The sequence below is a fragment of the Gymnoscopelus braueri genome, assembly GCF_963280865.1.
Source record: "Gymnoscopelus braueri genome assembly, chromosome: 23".
In the NCBI taxonomy this organism is placed as follows: Eukaryota; Metazoa; Chordata; class Actinopteri; order Myctophiformes; family Myctophidae; genus Gymnoscopelus; species Gymnoscopelus braueri.
In genome coordinates, this window is record NC_137625.1 from 6,415,508 (window position 1) to 6,439,463 (window position 23,956).

A 23,956-nucleotide genomic window follows, 5' to 3' on the forward strand; every position below is an offset into this window, starting at 1 on the left:
TCTTCATATAATTGGTCCTCACTAATGCTCATGATAATATGGTACCTTTTGTGTCTACTCTGTCTGTGTCTCAGAGGAGGGACGTGGACAGTTCAGAAACCTGCCTACCAGTGACATCATCGATGGGGAATCCAAGCTAATTGAAAAGGCAGGCTTTCTATTCCTGGAAAGTTAGCATGCTATAATAGAAGCCATTGTTCTTGCGTTAATACAAAAATAAATACAACATTTTGAAACCTGCCTACCGATGATGTTACTGGTAAGCGGGTTTCTGAACTGTCCACAGCCCTCCTCTGAGACGCGACGCGCTGTGAGCTTGTCGATCGGCTATTTTCAGCGAAGAAAATAGAAAATACACTTGTATAGAGCACTGAGGGACTCCGGTCAAACATATGGGGTTTAAGTGGTTATGGGGGTTACATGCTCCCATCCGAACTGTCTTCGGACACCATAGGTTATAACTACAACATTACGTCAATAAGTTATGATGAGCGGTTTCCAAACTTTAGGTGGTCACCCCAGCACACCTAGACGTCTTTACTGTCCGAACTTTGTTCGGACGGTTCCGACAGTGTGATTGGTCAGAAGCCGGGTGGTTGTGACGTATTTATTTTTATTATTCTATTCTGTCGGCAGTGAAAGAAGTGGGAACAGGTGTCGGCTGAGGAGTCTACAAACACCTCCGTCCCCCTCTAGTGACCATGTATAAACACAACTGAAATAGCAAAAACATACCTCTGTGATTTATAATGTCCAAATATCCAATATCCAGGTATTAGACTAATCACGCTAAATGTACACACACTTGCTCTAGCGGCTGGAGACAGAGCAAGCTACACAGCTGTGATTAATTCCATCAGATTACTGAGCGGGAGAGGGGGGGGGGGTGTAGATCTCAGAACAGTTCAGTTGGCAGTATGAAAGGTTGTCTTATCAATGATAACCGTTTTTTGGATGGGTCATAAGAAGAAAGTACGGAAAGTCGGATGTCGGATGGTGGTAGCATGTAGCCCCCTTTAGTACCAAATGTAACACCTACCCCAGAGGGGTAGCTAAAACGAAAAGGTCAGGGTGTTGGTGGTGTAGACTAGAGGGTGAAAGTACGTGGCCATGCTGTCCTGTACCAGGGATGTGCAGGTGATGTGGAGAAGAGCCAAGAGTCATGTTCCATCCCAGAAGCAGACCAAAAGACCCGACCATTTACAGTTGACATTTGCATTATTATCATAGTGTCCAAATGCCAAGAGATTCAAAGTCACACTGAAAATTGGGACTCGCACTGGCAACAAAGTCTCCTAAACAAAACTATAAAGTCGCCCAGGTACAAAAAAAACGAAACAAAACAAGAGAAACACACTGATTAAAGTAACTAACATTAGCTAGTAAAGTGAAGGGCGATGCGTTGAGATAAAGCGGGGAACAGAAGGAGTGTCATTTCCAACTCAGCCAGCAGGGGGAGGTGAAGCGCTAGCGTCCAGAACCTCCTGCTTACGAGGAAGACCAGAGCAGCCAATGGGATCCAGGCCTCGTGTCAGGTGACCGCGTTGGGGTTCTGTCCTCCCTCGGCGGGGGTCAGGAACTGGACTTTGGGAATGGCGAGCGCGGAGTTGTTGCGGCGCATGCCGGCGCTTCCTCCCGCCGCTCCTTTGCGTATGGAGTTGTTGCGTCTCATGGAGTTGCGCTTGCGCAGCGAGTTCTGGTGCGACAGCTCGCTCTTCTGCAGAGTCTGGATCAGGATGGACGGCTTCTCGTCCAGCTCTCTGGCGCTGCAGCCAGGCGTGGCCACCTTAAAAGAGCACAACACGGGCTGTTAAACCTGCACTCTTTTCAGTGGTGTAAAGTAACTAAGTACATTTACTCAATTCCTCATTTACTTTTGAGGAATCTTTATTTCTCATTTTCAATACTTTGACTTCTACTCCATTACATCTCAGGGGCAAACATTATACTTTTACTCCAGCACAATTATTTGAAAACTTTAGTTACTAATTATTATATTATAAAACACACATTAACCACTTTAGCCCTATTTTATACATAGGCTAGTTGAAAATAGCCGATCTACAAGCTCACAACGTGTCGCATCGCGACGTGTTGTTCGCTTGTAGATCTGCTATTTTAAAACATTTTAGTACTTTTACTTTTGGTACTTTAAGTATATTTTGATGCCAACACTTTTGTACTTTCACTCAAGTAACATTTTGAACACAGGCCTTTTACTGGTAACAGAGTACTTCTACATTGTGGTATTGATACTTTTACTTAAGTAAAAAAATTTCAGTACTTTTTCCACCACTGACTCTTTTCTTTTTTCGCTTTTTAACCCTTTTTTCTCCGTTATGCCAATTATTTCCTCCCCACACACATTCCTGTGTGTTGTCACTGCTGTCGTATCCTACTGACTCACCTGCCAGTGAGGAGCCCCCACCGGGAGGACGTAGAGCCTTCGTCCTACTCCTCCCGCCCAACACTCCCTGCTGACAGGCTCCACCCCATCCCCCGCGAAAGTACAGAACTTTTTACCACTGCGTTAATAGAGCCCGCCTGCTTGCTGAGGGGAGAAATATAGTTTTGACCTTCAGGCAGTACCACTGGTCAACCAGTAGAGGTCCTGCCAGACCACAAGATCTAAATGTCTCAATAGAGGAGCAGGGACACCAAAACAATAGCAGCTCTACAAGCTCACAACGTATTGTGTTTTGAGCTTATAGAGGGGCTAGGTTTGCCATTTGACGCACAGCGAAGTATATGCAGTTTACACAAAAACAATAAAACATCCCAGGCTTGCAAAAACTCAAAATAAAGCTACCAAAGAGAGATCACACCCACAAGCTACCTTGACCTGTAGGTGGTGTCCTACTTTAATGTTTGTTTCCAAAAAGGCACCAAGAAAGAAACAAACAAACAAACAAAGACAACAAACAAATAAACAAACAAACAGTTCAACTCTTACCTTGACTGTGTTGCCAAACTTGGAATAATCCACAGAGTACACGCCATCTTCCTCTGTTACTATGGGAACAAAGCGATGACCCCATTGGATCTCCTCTGAGACGTAGGAGGTTCTGGCCTGTGTGGTGATACCGGTGGTCATTAATGATATAATAATAATGATAATAATAATTCATTCATTCATAATAATAATAATAATTATTAATAATAACAACAACAACAATAACTAGAAAAAGTGCTCCTCGGAGCACAGGTCTCCGCTAGGTCAGGTAAGTTATTGTGGCCTCCTGGTGGCGCTATAATAGGCCAATGTGAAAAGGGTGGCATTTCTTCCTCAGCCTAGTGGGAATGTGCGTGCAAATTTTCACGGAAATCGCACGCCGCGTTCATGATTTCAGACATTTTGTTCAAAACGGACCAATCCTGCAAACTTTGGAAGTCAACCTTAGCCAATCAGGATGGAATATGAAATATCGGACAGATGCGTCTTGATCACATGACTATAGAGATACTGTGTACCGATTTGCGTGATGTTTGGATAAAATCTGAAGGATTAATATCCAAAAATGTATTTGACATAAGTCGGCCTCCTGGTGGCGCTGTAAAAAGCAGATGTGAAAAATGCAGTGCAGATGTTTTTCCTTGGCCTCTAGGGAGTAGGCGTGCAAAGTTTCACGCAGATCGGTGCAGTTATAGTTAAAAATGCAAATCGGCCTGTTATAGCGCCACCATGAGGCTGATGTGAAAAGTTTTAAGTGCCATTTCTTCCTCGGCCTAGTGGGAATGTGCATGTGCAATTTTATGGAAATGGCAAGCTGCGTTCATGATTTGAGGCAGTTTGTTCAAAACGGACCAATCCTGCAAACTTTGGATGGTAACCTTAGCCTATGTGGATGGAATATGGGAAATCGGACAGATCAGGGTTGATCACATGACTATAGAGATACTGTGTACCGATTTGCATGAGGTTTGGTTAAAAACTGTAGGAGTAATGGGAAAAAATGGGTTTTACACAAATCGGCCTCCTGGTGGCGCTATAACAGGCCCATGTGAAAAATTTGAGGCAGAGGTTCTGAATTGGCATCCAGGGAGTGTGTGTGCACAGTTTCGCAGCGACCGGGCCAACGGTGCCGGAGATTTGGTGGTAACACACAGACAGGACGGACGGACGGACACACGGACGGACGGACGGACAGGGGCGAAAACATACTCTCTCGCCATGCCTTTCGGCCTGGCGGAGACAATAATAATAGTATTAATATCACCTGTGTGGTGATGCCGGTGGTCATTAATGATATAATAATAATGATAATAATAATCCATTAATTAATAATAATAATTCGTATTATTAATAATAACAACAACAACCATAATAATAGTATTAATATCACCTGTGTGGTGATGCCGGTGGTCATTAATGATATAATAATAATGATAGTAATAATTCATTCATTAATAATAATAATTAGTATTATTAATAATAACAACAACAACAATAATAATAGTATTAATATCACCTGTGTGGTGATGCCGGTGGTCTCCACCACCCCTTCCAAGATCACGATCACCTCCAGATCACTGCACTGCAGCTCCATGGCTGACAGGTCATATAGCGGGCTGTGGAGGCCAACATACAGGGCAAGTTTAGACAAGAGTGATCAAAATGTGTATGTGTATATAATGCTGTGGTTGCGAACGCAGCGGAAGGGCAAGTGGAGCTTACTATGAAACCCTGCTCGGGTTGTGTGTGTGTGTGCAGTATTGTGTGCACACGCTCTCATTGGCTGCTGACACATCTCAGAGTGCAGCCTCTCAGGAGAACCATATCCCCCCCATTAACTTCAATACGAGGCGGAGGCAGTCACGTGACTTTCTCTCTACGCTCTCCCCATCACGGTGAAATAACACGGATTACAAGTCCGTGAATACACAACATAACAATTTTAAAAAGACAAAAAAAAAATAGGCCTGCGTTCGCTTCCCGCGTTCGCGCGTCTTACTTGTTTGTATACTCTGTGTGTGTGTGTGTGTGTGTGTGTGTGTGTGTGTGTGTGTGTGTGTGTGTGTGTGTGTGTGTGGTGTGTGGTGTGTGTGTGTGTGTGTGTGTCTTTGTGTGTGTGTGTGTGTGTGTGTGTCTTTGTGTGTGCGTGTGTGTGTGTGTGTGTGTGTGTGTGTGTGTCTGTGTGTGTGTGCGTGCGTGTTGAGAGAGAAAGCTAGAGTGTGTGAATGAGTGAGTTTGTGAAAATGAGTGGCAGCAGTGGCTCGGGAGGTAGAGTGGCCATCTGGGAACCCGATGGTCCCGGTTCGATCCCCAGCTCCTCCTTATTGGTGGATGGTTGAAGTAATGAAATGCAAATGTGTGTGTGTGCATTTTGTGAGCATGTTTGAACACATGTGCCTGCATGTGCGGGTGTGGAAGTGCATGCATGCATGGTTGCATATATCTGCATCTCCCCACCTGTTTTTGTCGACGACGTGGCAGATGATGAGCGGCGCCAGGAGGAACAGGTTGTTGCTGGACAACGCCGTCTCTGTCTGGACGTCTATCTGATGGATGGGGATGACCTCTCCTTCTGGGGTGGTCATCTTCCTGACCACCTGCAGAGACACACAACACACGGTCTAAAGTCGGATTTATACTTAAAAGGGGCATTTCACTTTCAAACACTTCTGAGGTCATTGTAACGTCTACTCAGGCTTTTATGTGCACCCCAGACAGTTTTTTAAGTTGCTTGATTGATTGATTGATTGATTGATTGATTTATTGATTTATTGATTTATTGATTGATTTCATTTGGTGATAAAAGAGAGCATATTGATTGCCAAGATCGCATTGATGCGTTCTTTCAAATCCATCGCTTGCATGCCAGCAATTCAAAAGAACGCATTGATGCGTTCTTTTGAATTTTCATTGTTTAATCTGTGATCGCACAGCTCTGTTTATTTCTCATCAGCACTTTCGTTTTCCACTTATGTCACACTCACCCGGAGCCGGATGTATCATGCAGATTTCATTTCCGGGTCACATTGTTTTTCTCCGGTCATTTTCGGCCAGAATAGGGAAAAACACGTTTTTTCACACGGTATAAAAAACGAACGGACAGCTCAACTTCTATTTTCTTTGGTCCGGGTGACTAACAGTCATCGTCGTCGTGTATCACATCGTTTTCAGGCCGATCAGCGGATCAGGGATTGTCGAAAACATAACATCCGGTGAATGACCGGATGTGACGTGGGCCTGTTTGGGATGGGGCGAGCAAGGTGATCAATGTGTGGATTTGCTGCTCTCTACTGGTGGAACTGTCGTATGTGCTTAACACCACAATCAGAGAATTTATTTGAATGAAAAATTAAAAAATTAAAAAATTAAAAAACACGCAAATTGCTGGCACAGGGGTGAGTAGATTATGAATAAACTCTGGCAGTCAATGTGTTAACATAGCATAATTATAACACACACAATATCACCGACGATAAAAACACAATAAAGCCCTAAGGCTTATTTCCATTGTCCTCTAAATTCAATATTTAGATTTGATATTCATTTGATCAGACACGCCAGCCCACCTATGTAAGTACATTGACCTTCAAACTGTTGACTGTTGGAGAGGAGAGGAGAGGAGAGGAGAGGAGATACCTGTAGCCTAACAGTGGCTCCTATAATCATGCTCTTGCGGAGGTCTCCGATGCGGATCATGAAACAGAGCCGGTTGTTCCTGACAGCGATCACTGCGTGTCGGCTGAAGATCAGCGTCTCTGCACGGCGGTTGGACTGGGCTGTCTTCATGAAGATGCAACCTGAACAGATGGAAATGTACAGACTATCAACTGAACAGTCAGACAATATAGTATCTGCTACCATGGCTACCATCAACTCATGTCACCCATGATGAAAGATACTGTATTACACACCCTTACTGTAAGACTGTAATTGTGGTATTAAAAGGGACTAGAGCATGTCACAACTGAGTAGATTAGAGTCAAGTACTATAGAGTATATACACAGCTAAATCATTGATTTACCTGCTGTTCATTTAAAGGTATACTGTAAGTGATTTTCTTTTGTTAAAATAAGTGTTTAGTATCAACATTTTCTGATAGCAATCATTGCTGTAGAGTGTTTGTTTAGTAACAACAAGGGGCTCCACATTTCTCCAACTCTTTAGTAAACAGAAAAATAATTTTCAGGTCGGGATACAAATTTCATCCAATCAGGGGACAGAAGTCATCATATAGGATACAGGATTTAAACAGATGACATTGCTAGTGATGAAACAAATAAAACAATGAGTAGACAAAATTGGAACTGGAACACTATGAAATTGAAGCTGATAAATGGATACTCTCTCCTGAGATCAAAACAAACTGAAACTGGTATCCCACCTGAAAACCTATTTTCTCTTTATTAAAGAGCTGGAGAGTCGGGGAGACCCCTGTTACTGAACAAACACTATATATAGCAATGATTAAGGAAAATTACAGCACCTTTAAGACCCTTACAGGTACATTTTTACAATCTCAGAGTTAACACTGAATTGTAGAGTAGAACAATTTAAGTAATCTGAGTTTTAATGCAAGCTTTCAGTCGTGTGACCTTCAACTTTTTTGTGGAGTTTGGCACTGTACTGTCTCCTATATGTACGCATGTGACATGAATCTGTGCCATTTTCCACCTCTTGGCCAGTGCATACAAGAGACAAGAGTCTTTGCCTCAGTGTAGTTTTTCCTGGTTAAATAAAACTTATATGGATCTGTACCCAACATGATGGCGTTGATGATGAGTCCCACGAGGTTCTGCAGGATGAGCACAGCGATGGCGGTGGGACACTGCTCTGTGATGACACGCACCCCGAAACCGATGGTCACCTGAACCTCGATGGAGAACAGGAACGCCGAGGTGAAAGATCTGCAGAGAGGGGGAGGCATGCCATGACACTTGTATTGGAATGGATGAAATGGAATGGCTGGCAACCATCGATTATTTTCTATGCGATTATTCTATCGAGGTTGTGGGGGAGGCGAAGGAGAAAGAGTGAGAGAGAAAGGGAGCGAGGGTGTTGAGATTGAGAGAGGAAGGGGTGGTAAAGATAGAGGAAGGGGAGGATGTAAGAGGGAGAGAGAACTAGAGGGGGCAGGATTGATGAAGTGGGCACTAGGGAAGAGGATGGGGTTAGTAAAAAAAAGAGAGTTAAAGAAAAGCAGACGGAAGGAAGGATGGAGGGAGGGAGGGAAAGAAGGAAAAGCTGGGGTTTAAAGGGGTGTGCAGGAAAAAGTCATAAGGGCACACAGAGAAGTTTGATTATTACTTCAAAACATACATTACCCACTTAAGCTCTATATACATTTCGGCCATTTGAGAATAGCCGATCTACAAGCTTTTCAACATTTTATACATATGAAAACTTGTGAAACGTTTCTGCATTTAGAATTCCAGACTTTTACTCGTAACAGAGTATTTCTACTTTTACACTTTTACTCAAGTGAAAATATCTGAGTACTTCGTTCTTCCACCACTGAACTCACTCACTTGACAGCAGTGACGCACTGCTGGACCCCATTCTCAGCGACAGTGTCACGATGGGGGTCCAGGTCTCCGTGGGCGAAGGCCACCAGCCACCAGCACATGGCGAACAGCAGCCAGCTGCTGACGAAGGTGGTGGTGAAGATGACCAGGGTGAAGCGCCACTTCAGGTCCACCAGCGTGGTGAAGACATCCTGCAGGAAGCGGCCCTGCTCGCGGATGTTCTTGTGCGCCAGGTTGCAGGCGCCGTTCTTGGCGATGAAGCGCGCCTTTTGATTGATTGATTGAATACGTTATTAGACGGAAATGCAAACAGTACAGTCATACACTTTGGTCTAAAAGGATTAACACAAAAAAAGTCCAGGTGGACTTGTTTCCGTTGAGGTCCTATGTATTCAATTCATCAACATAACATAAAAATAACACCACAAATTAAATCCCAAATATAAAACACTATATCTCTGCTGTCCGGCAGAAACCAGCTAACTCCAAAATGTTCATTTTTCAGGAAATGAAAAAAATATATATATATGGAGTTAGGAGGTTTTGTTCATCATTGATAAGAACAGCTAAATGGACCTCCAAGCTCACAATGAGGTTGGAGGTCAAAAGGGGGTGGAGCCTGGAGTCTGCTAAACCAGCTAACTCCACAGTTAGCTGGTTTAGCAGAAAGTTTGAGGATCCAATGGAGTTACTTTTCATTGGTTAAATATTTTTTTTTACCAACACACAGACGTAAAGGGTGTTCAATGGCCCTGATGTATGGAAAAAAGCGCAAAAGCGTCAAAATGGAGTTAGCTGGTTTCTGCTGGACAGCAATGATATGTAGGCTACAGAGTAGGGGGGGGGGTTACCTTTCTAACGGAAAAGAGATCATTTACATTGGCAATAGAGTCAATAGAGGGCGCTAGTGCACCGAACCACCTCTAGATCTTCCTTGAATAAATAATAATTACTTTAGAATATCTATATATATTTTAAATGATCAAACCGACAAGGTAGGCTAAAATAGTAGAAGGTAGTTATACACATACACACTGCACTGACTGCTGCTGCTCATTCCCCAACTGCCTGGTGGTGAGCTTCACTTTCTAATAGAAAGCCTGTTTATCTATGCCTGTTATAGGCCTATCAATGTTGAGTTATGCTTCGAGGCACAACGGTATAACCAATCTACAGGACCACAACGCGTCGGGGATGGACTTGTTGTGGGCTTGTAGATCGGCGATTTTCGAAGCGCGATACGGTACAACTTGTTGTCTGTTATTAGTGAATATGGATAATAATAGGCTACTACAGCAGCATTTTATTCATACTGTTTGCTCATGCCATTAGTTATGTCTGTCTTTTACAAATGAATGACTATAGCCTGCAGTGGTTCTCAAATTTTTTCATGTCAAGGACCCCCGAATTGACACTTAGGCTATAGCCCGCGGACCCCCATTTGAAAAGATATGCCAGGGACCCCCATAAGAGAAGATTTTTACGGCTCTAGCAGTGATTCTCAACCATTTTAATTTCAAGGACCACCAGTTTGACATGCATTAGGCTACGGACCCCCATTTAATGGCATCTCTATCTCTGGGACCCCACCATTGTAAAATCAATGTTAATTTAACTCAGTGTACAAATGGAACCAAATGGACTCGTTAGGGTCCATTTGGTTCCATTTGTACACTCTCAGAGTACAGACCAATAAGGGTCCATTTGGTTCCTATCCATAATTTAGCTGCATGGGGACCCCCTGGAACCCCCTCAAGTACCCCCTGGGGGTCCCCGGACCCCACTTTGAGAACCAATGGCCTATATAGGGCAGGGCCTACCAAACTAAACATGTGATAACATAGTACATGTTATTGGCTTAATGTTTTGGTGTAGCACCACCTGGGGAGGATAACTCACCTTGTTGACGCGGTCCCTGAACACAGGCTTGCGGGCGATCCTGGACGCCAGACCCGGCAGGCCGAACTCCTCCGGGATGATGCTTTTCCTCGCCAACATCCTCGGTTTATTTCTTTATATAGGCTATATATTTATTTTACGCCTTAACTTAATTTTTTTTAAATAAAAAAATAATCTACTTTCAGTTAGTTAACCACAATTTGATCGCTGGCTGTCACCACCTACCTGTAGCGCCCCATGTTTCAGATAGTTGTCAGTGAAGTTTCAACGCAAATCAGGACATTTCAAGGTATTATAAAGTTAGTATTGTGTGGGAATGGTCGCCGCTGCAGCTTCTCAGTGGATCAGGATGGGAGAGTTTCCACACAGACAGATAGGGCGCATCCCCCCCCGAATCCCATTGACGTAGTCTGACTTCCTCACTGCCAGCGGTGGGAGAAGTACTCACATTTTGTACTTAAGTAAAAGTATCAACACTGCAATATAGAAACTGTTAAGTAAAAGTCAGGAATTCAAAATTTACTTGAGTAAAAGTAGCCTACGAAAGTATTGTCATCAACATGTACTTAAAGTACCAAAAGTAAAAGTACTCATTCCCATTTCAAGTTTTCAAATGTATAAAAAATAATTTGAAAATAGCAGATCTACAAGCTCAAAATGCATAGTGATGACGCATTGTGAGCTTATTATGTATGTTCTTTTTTGATTGATTGATTGAAATTTTTATTAGGCAAAAAGAATGTAAAACAACACAGTTACATTTATAATGCTTTTGTCTAAAAGGTCCGGCCAAAAAAGTCCTTGCGGACTTGTTTCCGTTGGGGTCCTTGAATTAATTTCATAGACATATAGTAGCAACCAAACAGTTCAAAAATCAACATGAAAATACAGATAATACAGATTATCAGGAATTGATAGGATAATTAAGTTAAGTTAAGTTCTGTGATAATAATCTAAATCTACATAGTGAAACTAAAGTTTTCAAATAAATGTTGTCGAGTAGAAGTACAATATTTGGATCCGAGATGTAGTGCAGTAGAAGTAAAAGTATTGGAAATTGGAAATACTCCAGTAAGTAAAAAATACCTAAACATTAAGTACAGTACTTGAGTAGAGTAAATGTACTTAGTTACTTAACACCACTGCTCACTGACTGCATATGGGCGGCTTGGACAGCTTTGATTTGAATGTTGCTTCAACTTTTAATGTGGTAAATAAGCCAGTTAAAAGAGTTAAACATCTTTGTGGAAATTGTTTTGATTTGTTTTTGTGAATGAAGGGTATAGGCCTATTTGCATATTTGTATCTTCAACTTTGGAGTTAAGCAGGAAAAACTAACAAATGCAAATGAAGTTGTAATAATAGTAATATAATTCATATTAATGAATTCCTATCCATACAAGTACTCAATTTTCCATTGCATACAGTATAATACTAATTTTAGGGCATGGTCAGCAGGTGGCACCATTTTGCAATGTATAGCATTTCATAGACCAACTCCAGAGATAACTAGCTATCAGAGAAGTGTATCAGAACAGTGCATTCATAGTAAATGAATGTGTCTGAGTTATTTATATTTTTGCTCCATGAATGAAGAAAAAACACATCTTTACTCTAAACCATTTTATTATCATTTCAAGTGTAAAAAAAAAAGAAGAAAAGAAATAGGCACACTTTGTTTTTGTGTATGGCCTAATACTTTGTTTAGAAATGATGGGCTCCACAGCCTACTACATTATGTACACTTAAGACAAACACAAACTTATAATAAAGTAGTCGCAGGAAAAAAACAAGCATGTGCTTGTGAAGATTATTATTCAATTCAACTGCATTCTCGGAAGCAAAAAGCGCCGTCTTGATAGGAAAGGAAACTTCAATGGAATCTCATGTTATTTGGCACAACAATGCATACATAGCTTTAACACGTGGATGGGTTAGACAGACAAAATAATGTTGTTTGTAAACTTGTGGCACTATTGATACAAATACAGGGCCATTTCCAGCTCTAATGTGATTATCTAAAGCTATGCCATAAACACTTTGTATGCTGAAATTGTAAGTTCCAGCACTTTTCCTTGCGTTGAAGTTATCTCAAACCCGTTCTTTCAGGTGAACATAAAGGGCATTGCATTTCAGTTAATATGTGTTGTCCACCACCATCACCCATAACAGGAAAGTTTGTATTAATTAACCTACTTGAACCCTATGTACTTAGTTGACCAGAGGTCCCGACTTTTTCTCTCTCAGTGTAAAGGGAAAAAAGTGGTGTAGTGCAGAGTCAACACCAAATCTCATTCACCGTCTCTCAGACAGAAGAATGTGTCCAGTACCCGACACATTTTGTTATGCTCATATGAGAATGAGTTGGAGACGGTGGAAAAAGGCAATAGCCTACTGCCCAGTTTGTAGAGGATATACGGTAATTGATTCTACTTCCTGGGTGATATTGCCTCATTGTGATGTAATGCTCAAACTGCATGGGGGCACAGAAATGATGTGCTTTGGGTTTGCATCTGAGAAAAAACTCATTCATAAACAATGGAGAACAGAGGAGAGGTTTGAGCTGTAGCAGGTGAACGATGGAGAAGAGAAGAGAATTGTCAAAGTTTGGAAGGTAAATGATGGTTTGAAAGGTGTTGTTATTGTTCCAGCATCATTGCAGTTAACAGTGGATAAAGCAGGTACTGGTGCTAGTCTTGCCGTGTGTATGTGTACAGCAGTGGTTCTCAAAATGTTCATGTCAAGCACCCCAAAACTGATATGTATTTGGCCACTTAACCTCACCTGAAAAGATTTTGTGCCAGGGACTCCCATAAGAGATTTATCCCCAAAAAGAGAGCTTTGTGAGCTGTACATCGGCTATTTTTGAATAGCCCAAAAAATAAAAATAGGGCTTAAGTGTTTAAACTGTTCCTCATTTAGCTGGGATCCCCTTCACGACGCCTGCAGGAGCCCACTTTGAGAACCAGTGGTGTACATTATGTACTGTATGACCACTATAGTGTGAATGTGTACACTACAGTATGTATGAACATTATATTCTCCAGGATTTTAGAGTAAAAAATAAACCATAAGGTTGATGCCACTGTTGCTTGAGACGAGACAAGCATTTTCATGAGACAAGACACTAGCACGGCTCTGGAGAACACAATAAAGCATTCATTGAAAATCCATTTGGCATGTAGGCTATACAAAGTCTAGAGGCTAGAGTACAAAGTCATTATTTTAAAAAAAAATATCTCACTGATATGCAAAATAACTATCCTATATAATACATAGGTACCTACAGTGGGACAGTGGCACCGCTCCCTCGGAGAGATACAGTAGATTCTCTCCAGATACATGAAGTATGCATCTTTTCAGAGAAATATCACAGGGGGACAGGGTAGAATCCTGAATAGTCTGAACTTGGCCTTGAGCAGCATGCTAATTTAGCTATTTTTTGAAAATCTATAGATTTTTAATTTTTAATAATAAATTAAATTGATTAGTTCGATTAACTGTTGCACCCCTGAGCCACTGCACCTCTCCTGATGGGAGCACATGTCTGGTGTCCAACTGTCCCCAAGTATGAATTCAGCAACGCATGACCACAGACAGACAGAGGGCTCGCTGGCGTTTCATCACGCCTGCGACAGCCCTACAGTGTTTGCACTATAAATGTAGCCGCCACAGAAACACAATTGACAGAACAGGGTTCACCACAAATGGACGTCAACTGGTCCCAGTCATGTCTGACTGAGCAGGGCACTTTGTATGGTACGTCAAGCATGGCTGCCAGTCGGGCCAGACCCATTCAATTCCTAGTTTGACCATTGGCGTATCGCCATGGAAGTCTACACGGCCAGTTATGCACATAGATGTATTACCATCTAGTCACTTGTTTGTGGTTGACTTCAATTAACCCATTGATACCTGGAACGCATCTGTGTCACTTTAGATGTCTTTGGCTATTCAAAAATAGCAGATATACAAGCTCATAGCGCGGCACCGAGTGTCGCGCTATGAGCTTGTAGATCTGCTATTTTTGAAAAAAATCTTGAAAAAAAAATCTTGAAAGAAAATGTTTTAGATTTTTTTTTTCAAAATGTTTCAAAATTTCAAAACTTTCAAAAAACCTCAGGTCTTAATGGGTTAAAAGGTCAGTTCTATCCATTTTAATTATATGGCACGGCATTCTGCATATAAACGTAGAGCATTCGGACCAGGGCCTAAGATAATAGCATTTAAAAGTCTTCACTGTATTTTTCTGTGAGAGAAACATTCAGTTATTTCAAAAATGTAAATGCGATTCTACACCCTGGTCTGCAGCAAAAAGGTTATTATTGCTTAGATACAAGTGATGAGAAACGATACAATGGATTCATAAAATGATTATCACTGATAAAATATAACAAACATTGTGTCAAACAACAAAATTAAACGCTTCATGAAATTCTACTCATAGAAAAAGTTTTACACCAATGAATCAATCAGTCAGCCAACCCACTCACCAATCAATCAATACAGCAATACATAGATACACACATAGTTTAGGAAAATATTAAAACCCTATTCAAGTAATGTATCTATTGATTAACATATTGATTGAAATGCTGCCATAAATGTCTGCTGACTGATGGGGCAGTACCTAAGCTATAGGAATCAATCGATTGATCAGTTTATGAACTGAATTGATTGATTCATTGGCAGACTGACTGATAATTAACAGTTCATCAATATGTGAGCTCTAAGACAAATGGTTGATTAACTGAATGAATGAATGAATGAATGAATGAATGAATGAATGAATGAAATGTGACTGATCTATGTGTAAACTGTTTGACAGGTTGACAGATAATTGATCATCTTTGTTTTAAGGGAGCAATTCACCCATTGTCAACCTATCTTCATGTACGTGGTCCTCACTAACGCATTATAAGATGGTACCATTTCTGTCTACTGTTTACTCCAAGGACATCATCTGTGGATTTTTTATTATTATATATTAATGCACATAACAATATAACAATGGCTTCTATTTCAGCCTGCTAACCTTTCCAGGGAGAGAAAGGCTGTAGTTTCCAATAGCTTAGAATCCACACCGAGGATGTCACTGTTCCACGGCCCACCAATGAGACGCAGAGTGAGTAAATGGTTCCATCTTATGAGGAGCATTAGTGAGGACCAATTATACGAAGACAATGTTGAAAATGGGTGAAGTTCTCCTTCAACTTTTAGTTTACAGGACTACCCTGCTCTAACCTGAAGACACACGACCTAAAATGCTTTTGGACCACCGCCAAGTTGTGAGGGAGGACACACACTGGTTTAAACACTGACGAACACGTCCCATCCGCTGACGGGCTGGCGGCGCACGTCGTGTCGTCTACTACATGTCGGCTCTGACGAAGGAGGCGAACAGGCCGTCCTCCTGGCTCAGCAGAGTCTCTGGTTTGTCGTATTCCAGAATGTTCCCGCGCTTCATGACGATGACCAGGTCAGCGGTCAGGATGGTGTGGACACGGTGCTGAGGACACAAAGGACACAACACAAGTTACACTCAGGTCATGGAGTCCAAGAAGAACACAAACACATCCACGGAGTCATGCAGGTTTTTTTTGCATGTTTTTTTAACCACTTGAACCCTATAGCATCCTTATTCTGTGGCAAACATTTGGTGTAAATACCCGATCATTGGCTATTTTCAGTGAAGACTCCGGTTGGTGTTGAGGGAAACACCAGTGGGCCTAATATAGAGCCCTGGTGACACCGGTCAACTAAGCAGGTAGGGTTTAAGTGGTAATGTCCAAGAAGAACACAAACACATCGATGGAGTCATGCACGAAAACAGGGCAGTTATTCCAAAGGGAAAAAACCAAGACATAATATTTTAGATTATGTTACTATGAGCAATGTGGCTTTAATGTAGGTTCGACTATATTTATTTTAGATTACACTATGTGTTGTATCTAGTTTAACTATTTCAGGTAAAACTTTAGTAACATCGTAGTCGGACGGATGGCGATATTAGGTGTGTGTGTGTGTGTGTGTGTGTGTGTGTGTGTGTGTGTGTGTGTGTGTGTGTGTGTGTGTGGGGGTGTGTGTGTGTGTGTGTGTGTGTTTGTTTTGCAATGATCCCTCAAATGTAGTGGAGGCAGGATATTTAGCATTTTAACAATAAAACGTATTGTCGAAAATGACACCAATGCACTGAAACAGTAAACTTCACTGGGACTTTAATAATTATAAATAACTATAGAAAAATGAATCTCAAATAGAACAATTTCTACATTACCCCAAAGCATTATGTTCTGTAAAGAAATAAATATAAATATTTCTGTAACAGGCCGCTATCTTATCGGCCGATCAAACGGTCAGGCTCTACTAAAACACAGTGGATGATGAAGTACATCGTACATATCGTCGCTGTCGGGTGGAAAACTTGTATGTCCAAAACCTTTGGTTTTCAGGAAATGTAAAAAAGAACCAATGGATCCAATGTAGTTATTATCTAGTCGCAAGCTCTTGTTAATACTTTTCAATGGTTATACAAACCCACACAGAGATGTGAAACATTGTGAGCTTGTAGACTGGCTATTTTCGCTTCTCTTCCATGACACCCTTGTATGACAAAGTAGGGCATTTACAAATGTAAAAAGTTGAAATATGGGGAGAGAAGGTTTCTGCCCGCAAGCGACGATATATGAGCACAGGCAGCATGCAGTAGATGTGGATGTTTCTGCAGTACCAGCTGGGCTGTCAGTGGCAGTGAGGCCTCCGCAGACCCGGACCCAAACTCACACCCTGACCCACACCTCCAGGACCAAGCGAGAGAGAATAAGAAAGAGAGAGGGAGAGAGAGAGAAATAAAGAGAGAGGGAGAGAGAAGAGGAGAGTGAGAAAGACACAGAGAGAGAGAGAGGGTGCAGGAGAGCAAGAGAGAGGGAGAGAGTGGGGGAAAGAGAAAGACAGAAAGATATAGGGAGAGTGAGAAAGACAGAGAGAGAGGGAGAGTGAGAAAGACAGAGAGAGAGAGAGGGAGAGTGAGAAAGACAGAGAGAGAGAGGGAGAGTGAGAAAGACAGAGAGGGAGAGTGAGAAAGACAGAGAGAGAGAAAGAGAGAGGAAGAGTGAGAAAGACAGAGAGAGAGGAAGAGTGAGAAAGACAGAGAGAGAGGAAGAGTGAGAAAGACAGAGAGAGAGAAAGAGATAGGAAGAGTGAGAAAGACAGAGAGAGAGGTAGAGTGAGAAAGACAGAGAGAGAAAGAGATAGGAAGAGTGAGAAAGACAGAGAGAGAGGTAGAGTGAGAAAGACAGAGAGAGAGGGAGTGAGAAAGACAGAGAGAGAGAAAGAGAGAGAGAGGAAGAGTGAGAAAGACAGAGAGAGAGGAAGAGTGAGAAAGACAGAGAGAGAGGGAGAGTGAGAAAGACAGAGAGTGAGGGAGAGGGAGAAAGACAGAGAGAGAGGGAGTGAGAAAGACAGAGAGAGAGAAAGAGAGAGAGAGGAAGAGTGAGAAAGACAGAGAGAGAGGAAGAGTGAGAAAGACAGAGAGAGAGGAAGAGTGAGAAAGACAGAGAGAGAGGGAGAGGGAGAAAGACAGAGAGAGAGGGAGAGTGAGAAAGACAGAGAGAGAGAAAGAGAAAGGGAGATGGAGAGGGAAAGAAAGAAAGAGAGATCAGGAGAGATGCAAGTAAAGACAGGAGAAAGTTGGACCAAAGCGCAAAAGCTGGAGCGGAGTTGCTGTGAGCCAGAACGTTCCGGTCCGGTCCGGTGAGTCCGGTCCGGGTCTACATGTGAGTCCTCACTAGCACACTAAAGAGGCTGTCCTCCTGGGCCAGCAGGTTGGAACTGGAGTCACACTCCACCAAGATCCCAGAGGAGAACACCAGCACCTGCTCTGCCTCCAGGATGGAGGACACCAGGTGCTGCATGGACGCAGCACGCACACACACACACACACACACACACAGAGACAGATGGACAGACACACAGAGGGAGGGGAAAAGGATAAAGAAGGAGGGAGCAAAGAAGAGAAAGAGAGACCAAGGAGGGAGGGAGAGAGAACCCGAGTGAAGGGAGCAAGGAGGGAGACGAGAGGAAATTAGAGTGAAGTGAAAGGACAGAGGAAGCGAGAAGAATGAAGGGAAGAAGAAGAAGAAGAAGAAGAAGAAGAAGAAGAAGAAGAAGAAGAAGAAGAAGAAGAAGAAGAAGAAGAAGAAGAAGAAGAAGAAGAAGAAGAAGAAGAAGGAAAGAAAAACAAGACAGATGGAGGGATGCAGGGAAAGGGAAGGATGCAGAAGTGAAGAAAAAGAGAAGGTTTGAGGAAGAGAAGAGAAGAGAAAAATGTCCGAAAGAACAGAAAGAGAGGGATCAAATCAAAATCAAATAAATAGAATGGACAAACCAAACAGAAGACGAGACAGAACCACAGAGAGGGAGAGATACAGAGGAGAAAAGGAGGGAAAGGAGGGAAGATAAGTGATGGAAGCGAGCAGGAAGATCAAGTCTGCATTAATAGAATAAATGCATTTGGAAAGTTCAAAACACATAGCACTGTAAACACCTGAGTGTAAATGTAACCTGTAAGGAATGGTCCATTTCTCCTTTTTAACACTCTGAGAGTTGAATTCACACTCAGGACTTTGCAGTGTAGCAATGGAAAATATGTTTGCAGGAAAATACAAGGGGAGGACGCTTTTAAGGCATGGAGGTGTTTGGTGAGAAAGAACACTCTCTTTCTCTCTCTCTCTCTCTCTCTCTCTCTCTCTCTCTCTCTCTCTCTCTCTCTCTCTCTCTCTCTCCAATGATAGATGCAGAAAACCAGCGTCGAGCCAAGAATATGTATAATACTGCATCTTTCTAAAGCCACAAGAATTTTGAACAAAACACCTTTTTAGATAGTTTCACTGATGTTCAACTTCAAACACTGACTACAATGCAGGAGCCCATTCGTTTTCAAGTATCTTCAAACTGTCTGAGGAAATATATATTTGACAATATTTATTTTACCCTTTTTTATGCCAATTCCCATTTCCCCCCACAGCCACACTCATGTATTCCCTGGCACTGCTAACCCCTACAGTTGGTCATGTGGGAGGGTGTGCTGTAGACGAGCATGTGTCTCCTCTGATTACACATGAAGTCACCAGCTGCTTCTTCCTAGAGAGGAGTTTCTCTAGGAGGGTGTAACGCATGTGGAGGAACATGCTACCCCCATAGATATAGAAACCTAGATACCTCATTGGCCTCTGCAGTTCATTGGAGCGACTGGTATCTCAATACAAGGCTCTTCCGCAGGGCTGTTTCACTACTGACCAATCACATCGCGTTGACTACTGGCCAATCACAGCACGTCTAACTGACTAGTTGCTGCGCGAGAGAAAAGACCCGCCCCACCTGCCTCTGATTGGCCTACCGAACGCCCCCTGCTGAAGCGGAAGGAAGTGATAGGCTAGCCCTGTGGAACAAGGAAGCGCGTCAGAGATACGAACGCTTCAGAGCCGAAGGATGCGTCTACCTTTATATGTCTATGGCTACCCCTCCCAGTCCCACCCTCGACGGAACAGGTGCTCCAGCCAACCTGTAGGAGTCGCTAATGCAGCGACAGAGATCACCCTCACCACCCGGCTTCACACCGTGAACATGGATAATAGGCTCTGTGTCACGGTCCGCTCCTCGGGCCGTGGACTTTGACTATATTATTTAGACCTTGAATGCCCTTATATGGTCATGGACACTTTAGGCCGGTTAGGCCTAAAGTGCATACTGCATGTTCTGTATTCTGCATATTGTATGTTCTGCTTTGTGCTTGTTGTATTTGTATATTGGATTTGTTCTTACTCTGTTGCCTTTTGCCATGATGCTGTCTACTCTTATTTTGTAGTATTGTTTCCTGTCTGCCTTGTTATCGCTTCCTGTCTTGTCTCACTCACCAGTTTGTATTAGTTATGTTCTCCACCTGTGTCCTGTTGTGCCCCAGCCAATCCCTGTGCTGATTTGTCTTGTGTTCACCTGTGTCCAGTTAACCCTGTGTCTATATATATTCCCCTGTTTGTTCAGATCCTTGTCAGGTCGTCATTCAGTGTTAGTGTGTTATGTGCTGTACTTAGGCTGAATGCCATCTGTATATTGAGTCCTTGTGTTGCCTGCCCCATTTTATGGGGAGTTTAAGTTTGGTTAATAAACCTTTGAACCTTGATCGTTGCTGTCTGTCGTACTGCATTTGGGTCCTCTGAACTCGCACCCTGACAGGCTCTGGGCATAACTGTAGATGAAGTTTTCAGAAGGTGGCATACCCGTTTCCACAGCTCATTTTGCCTTTGCTTGGTTTGATTGGCTCAGCAGCAGATTTTAACTGGAAACACATGTGAAGTTGTGAAGATGTGTTTTCGGTTCAAACCTGCTCCCAAGCCAATCAAACAAAGCAATGGGAAACTGTAACAGGAAACAGGTATGCCACCTGTTATGCACAGAGCTTATTCTGGCCTAGTCTATTCATGGCCGACCAAGCCGGAGGCACCCCAAGTCTCTGTAGTGGTGGGGAGGAACTTTACCACTGTGCCACCCGAGTGCCTGAGAGGAAATGTTTTAGGCAGTGGAGATTTTACCAGCACAAATGGAAACCAGTTTTTAACTGCTGACAAGGTTAATATGAATATTACCCGTCTGATCTCCCAAGTATTTAATTCACTACAATTGCACAGAAGAGAAAGAAAATGCTGTCACTGTCACACTGTCACAGTTACTGGGAGATTCACCCCCAAAATGTCCCTCATAAGAACCTTTAAGGTGGCTGTCTGTTCAGACAACAACACTTTTCCACTCAAGACCAAATATGAGGACTTACTGCAATAGTAACGACTGTTCTGTCAGCGAACGCTGTCATCACCACCTTCTGTAAGATGTTCTCCTGTAAGGAAACAAAGACCAAACACAATGAACAGAACTGTGGAGTGTGTGGAGACCACAGCAAAGTGGTCCAGTACAGTTTGTTTATGACATGGACACCTGACACAAAGGTTCACCAAAGGTCATGTTATATTAAGGCTCTTTTTGGCTACGAAGGGTAGACCCAGAACCTTCCAGAACCTGAAGCTTTACAGAACCTGTGAAGTTCTGTGATGATTTTTTTGTTCATATTACTATATCGTCTGTCGGGTCCAAAACAGTTACTTTTCAGGATTCAAATTCAAAAGTATCCAAAAGTAGCAGATCGAGAAGCTCGAGACGTGGCGTGTGCGAGAATGTTGATCTGCTACTTTCGGATACTTTTGTGTGATGCTGTAGTATGATCAAGTAGGGCGTTAATTTAAGAAGTTTAAATATGGAGATAAGAGGTTTGTGCCCGACAGCAACAATATATGATTAAATAATATGAAATTCCAGAATTTGGTATTGTGGCAATATGTAGTGATTGTTGATACGTATGACATATTATCAAGGCATTCGATTATAGAATAGGTTATTATGCAAATTATTTTGATCATATTGTGGTATATTGCCACGGTAGTAGGCAGGCACTATATTAGACTATATACTTATTACATACTATACCATATTATATGCTATATTATTTGACTAAGACATGAAATATATTTGACTGATATTATATACTAAATAACAAGAAGGTTGGTTTCAGGTACTTTTTTTTCTCTGTTTTGCATATCCTACTGATTTGTTGTTGTTTCCTACCTATGATAGTTATCCAAAGGTTAAAAGGGTAAGCAAAATAAACTAAGGCTACCGCCTACACCATTTGGTCTATGTTTTCAATGATAACAAATTAAGGTGTTGTATTCATTTGCTTTTGATGACCAAAATAAAACTACTATTATTGTAACCAGAACCTCACGCACGCACGCACGCACGCACGCACGCACGCACGCACGCACGCACGCACGCACGCACGCACGCACGCACGCACGCACGCACGCACGCACGCACGCACGCACGCACGCACTCACCGTAGCCATGTCTATAGAAGCAGTGGCCTCGTCCATGATCAGGATGCTGCTCTTCCTGACGAAGGCTCTGGCCAGACAGAACAGCTGCCTCTGACCAACACTGAAGTTCTCCCCGCCCTCTGTCACCACCGCGTCTGAACACACACACACACACGCACACGCACACGCACACGCACACGCACACGCACACACACACACACACACACACACACACACACACACACACGATATTGTATCTTGTATGTATATTCAAAATTAAATGAATTTACCATTTTAGGCCAGAGGTAGATCTTTACTAACCACTTGAACGCCAGCATCCCTATCCCGGGGGGAACATTTGCCAAAAATTGACGATCTACAAGCTCACAACGCAATGCGTTGTGAGCCTACTTAAAGCTACACCACTTATAGCTACACCACTATGTACAGGGAGCGAAACCAGTGATAATCTGATTACCAGACAGCATCTTTACCAGTGTTAATTTTGTCGACTAAAACTATGACGAAAAATGTTCGTTGACTAGATTTTTCGCTGAAAAAATACGATATAAAAACCAAGCTATGATGAAAAACTATGACTAAATGACAATTTCGTCAACAAATAAAAACGAGACAAACGTGTTAGACAGGGATTTTCGGCCCACAGTTAAGTATAAATCAGGCATTACGACACCATCAAGGCCCGCCAACATACATTTGGGTCGACTAAATCAACTGCACATTTAGTCGACAAAAATCTTATGATAATTAGTCAACTAAATTATGACATTTTATTCAAAAGACTATGACTGCATTTTTTTTAATAAATTGCTGTCAAAATTAACACTGCTCTCTATATCCACTATGCTACGGCTACCCAAAGTCTATTGGATTCTGTGCAGTGCAGTGCGTGCGTAGGACATACCAAGACCCCCAGGCAGAGCCTTGACCATGTTCTTCAGCTGAGCGATCTCTAGCGCCTCCCACAGTCTGTCGTCTGTACACGTCCTCTCTGGATCCAGATTAAACCTGCAACGCAGTCAGCGTGAGTGAGTGAGTGAGTGAGTGAGTGAGAGAGAGAGAGAGAGTTCAAATGTTACACAGCTATGTTTACTCATTCTAGTAGGGCTATATCATAAAATGTTCAGAGAGAGAGAAGGGGGGGGGGGGGAGTCTGGTGGGACACATACGATACAATCAGAGAGGGATCGTTTCCTCTGCTCCCGAGACCCACTGCATGATAACACTCATTGATCTCTTGTACTGTGGTCTCTTCTACTCTATTCCAGTCATTCTCAAACTCTATTCTATTCCAGTAGTTCTCTAACATTTTCATGGCAATGACCCAAGTATTCGGCTATATGGACCCCCATATAAAGATATTTTGTACCAGGGACCCCCCATTAGAAATAGCCAGGGGGAGGGGGGGATGTTTAAACTATTGCAGAAGACCCCCTGGAGTCCCCTCAAGGACCCCTGGGGGTTCCCGGACCCCACTTTGACAACCGGTGCTCAATTCCACTGCTATCAAAATGTAGTCTGTGTTACATTGTTTACATTCCATGAACCGTTATATTCTATTCTACTCCCTTCTGCTTTACTGTAACTGTTTATTGAGAAATAACGTTTTTCTTTTTTTTGTACGTTTAATCAGTCG

The 23,956-nt window shown here is 42.5% G+C and overlaps 2 protein-coding genes across 7 annotated transcripts in view; both read right to left on the reverse strand.

Annotated features, from left to right (window-relative positions):
- Positions 1-363: 363 nt before the first annotated feature.
- kcnj8 (potassium inwardly rectifying channel subfamily J member 8) lies at positions 364-10,482 on the reverse strand. The gene is made up of 8 exons (XM_080421391.1): positions 10,376-10,482; positions 8,480-8,742; positions 7,710-7,858; positions 6,590-6,750; positions 5,411-5,550; positions 4,470-4,569; positions 2,954-3,070; positions 364-1,786 (listed from the first exon to the last, which is right to left on the reverse strand). The coding sequence occupies exons 1-8, from the start codon at positions 10,472-10,474 to the stop codon at positions 1,532-1,534; spliced, it is 1,284 nt and encodes a 427-aa protein (XP_080277517.1). The 5' UTR covers positions 10,475-10,482; the 3' UTR covers positions 364-1,531.
- A 5,244-nt stretch (positions 10,483-15,726) lies between these two features.
- The window catches only part of abcc9 (ATP-binding cassette, sub-family C (CFTR/MRP), member 9), a 95,983-nt gene continuing 87,753 nt past the window's right edge, over positions 15,727-23,956 (reverse strand). For 4 of the 6 annotated variants that reach the window (XM_080421835.1, XM_080421831.1, XM_080421832.1 and 1 more), the window contains exons 38-41: positions 23,225-23,328; positions 22,321-22,454; positions 21,204-21,266; positions 15,727-15,884 (exon numbers count right to left, since the gene is read on the reverse strand). In XM_080421835.1, the coding sequence (XP_080277961.1) occupies positions 15,747-15,884; positions 21,204-21,266; positions 22,321-22,454; positions 23,225-23,328 (439 nt within the window). In that variant the 3' untranslated portion in view covers positions 15,727-15,746. Of the gene's footprint in view, positions 15,885-17,664; positions 18,283-21,203; positions 21,267-22,320; positions 22,455-23,224; positions 23,329-23,956 lie in introns of those variants that run through there. The other 2 variants (XM_080421836.1, XM_080421834.1) reach the window with 1 other exon arrangement.

What these genes read in the sequence shown, in the direction of transcription:
- kcnj8 (XM_080421391.1), bottom strand. Translation starts at nt 10,474, where the DNA reads ATGTTGGCGAGGAAAAGCATCATCCCGGAGGAGTTCGGCCTGCCGGGT. An exon ending in TCAGGGACCGCGTCAACAAG is followed by an intron (nt 8,743 to 10,375) that starts GTGAGTTATCCT and finishes ATCAATCAAAAG; the next exon opens with GCGCGCTTCATCGCCAAGAA. An exon ending in CACGTCGTCGACAAAAACAG is followed by an intron (nt 4,570 to 5,410) that starts GTGGGGAGATGC and finishes TGGCCTCCACAG; the next exon opens with CCCGCTATATGACCTGTCAG.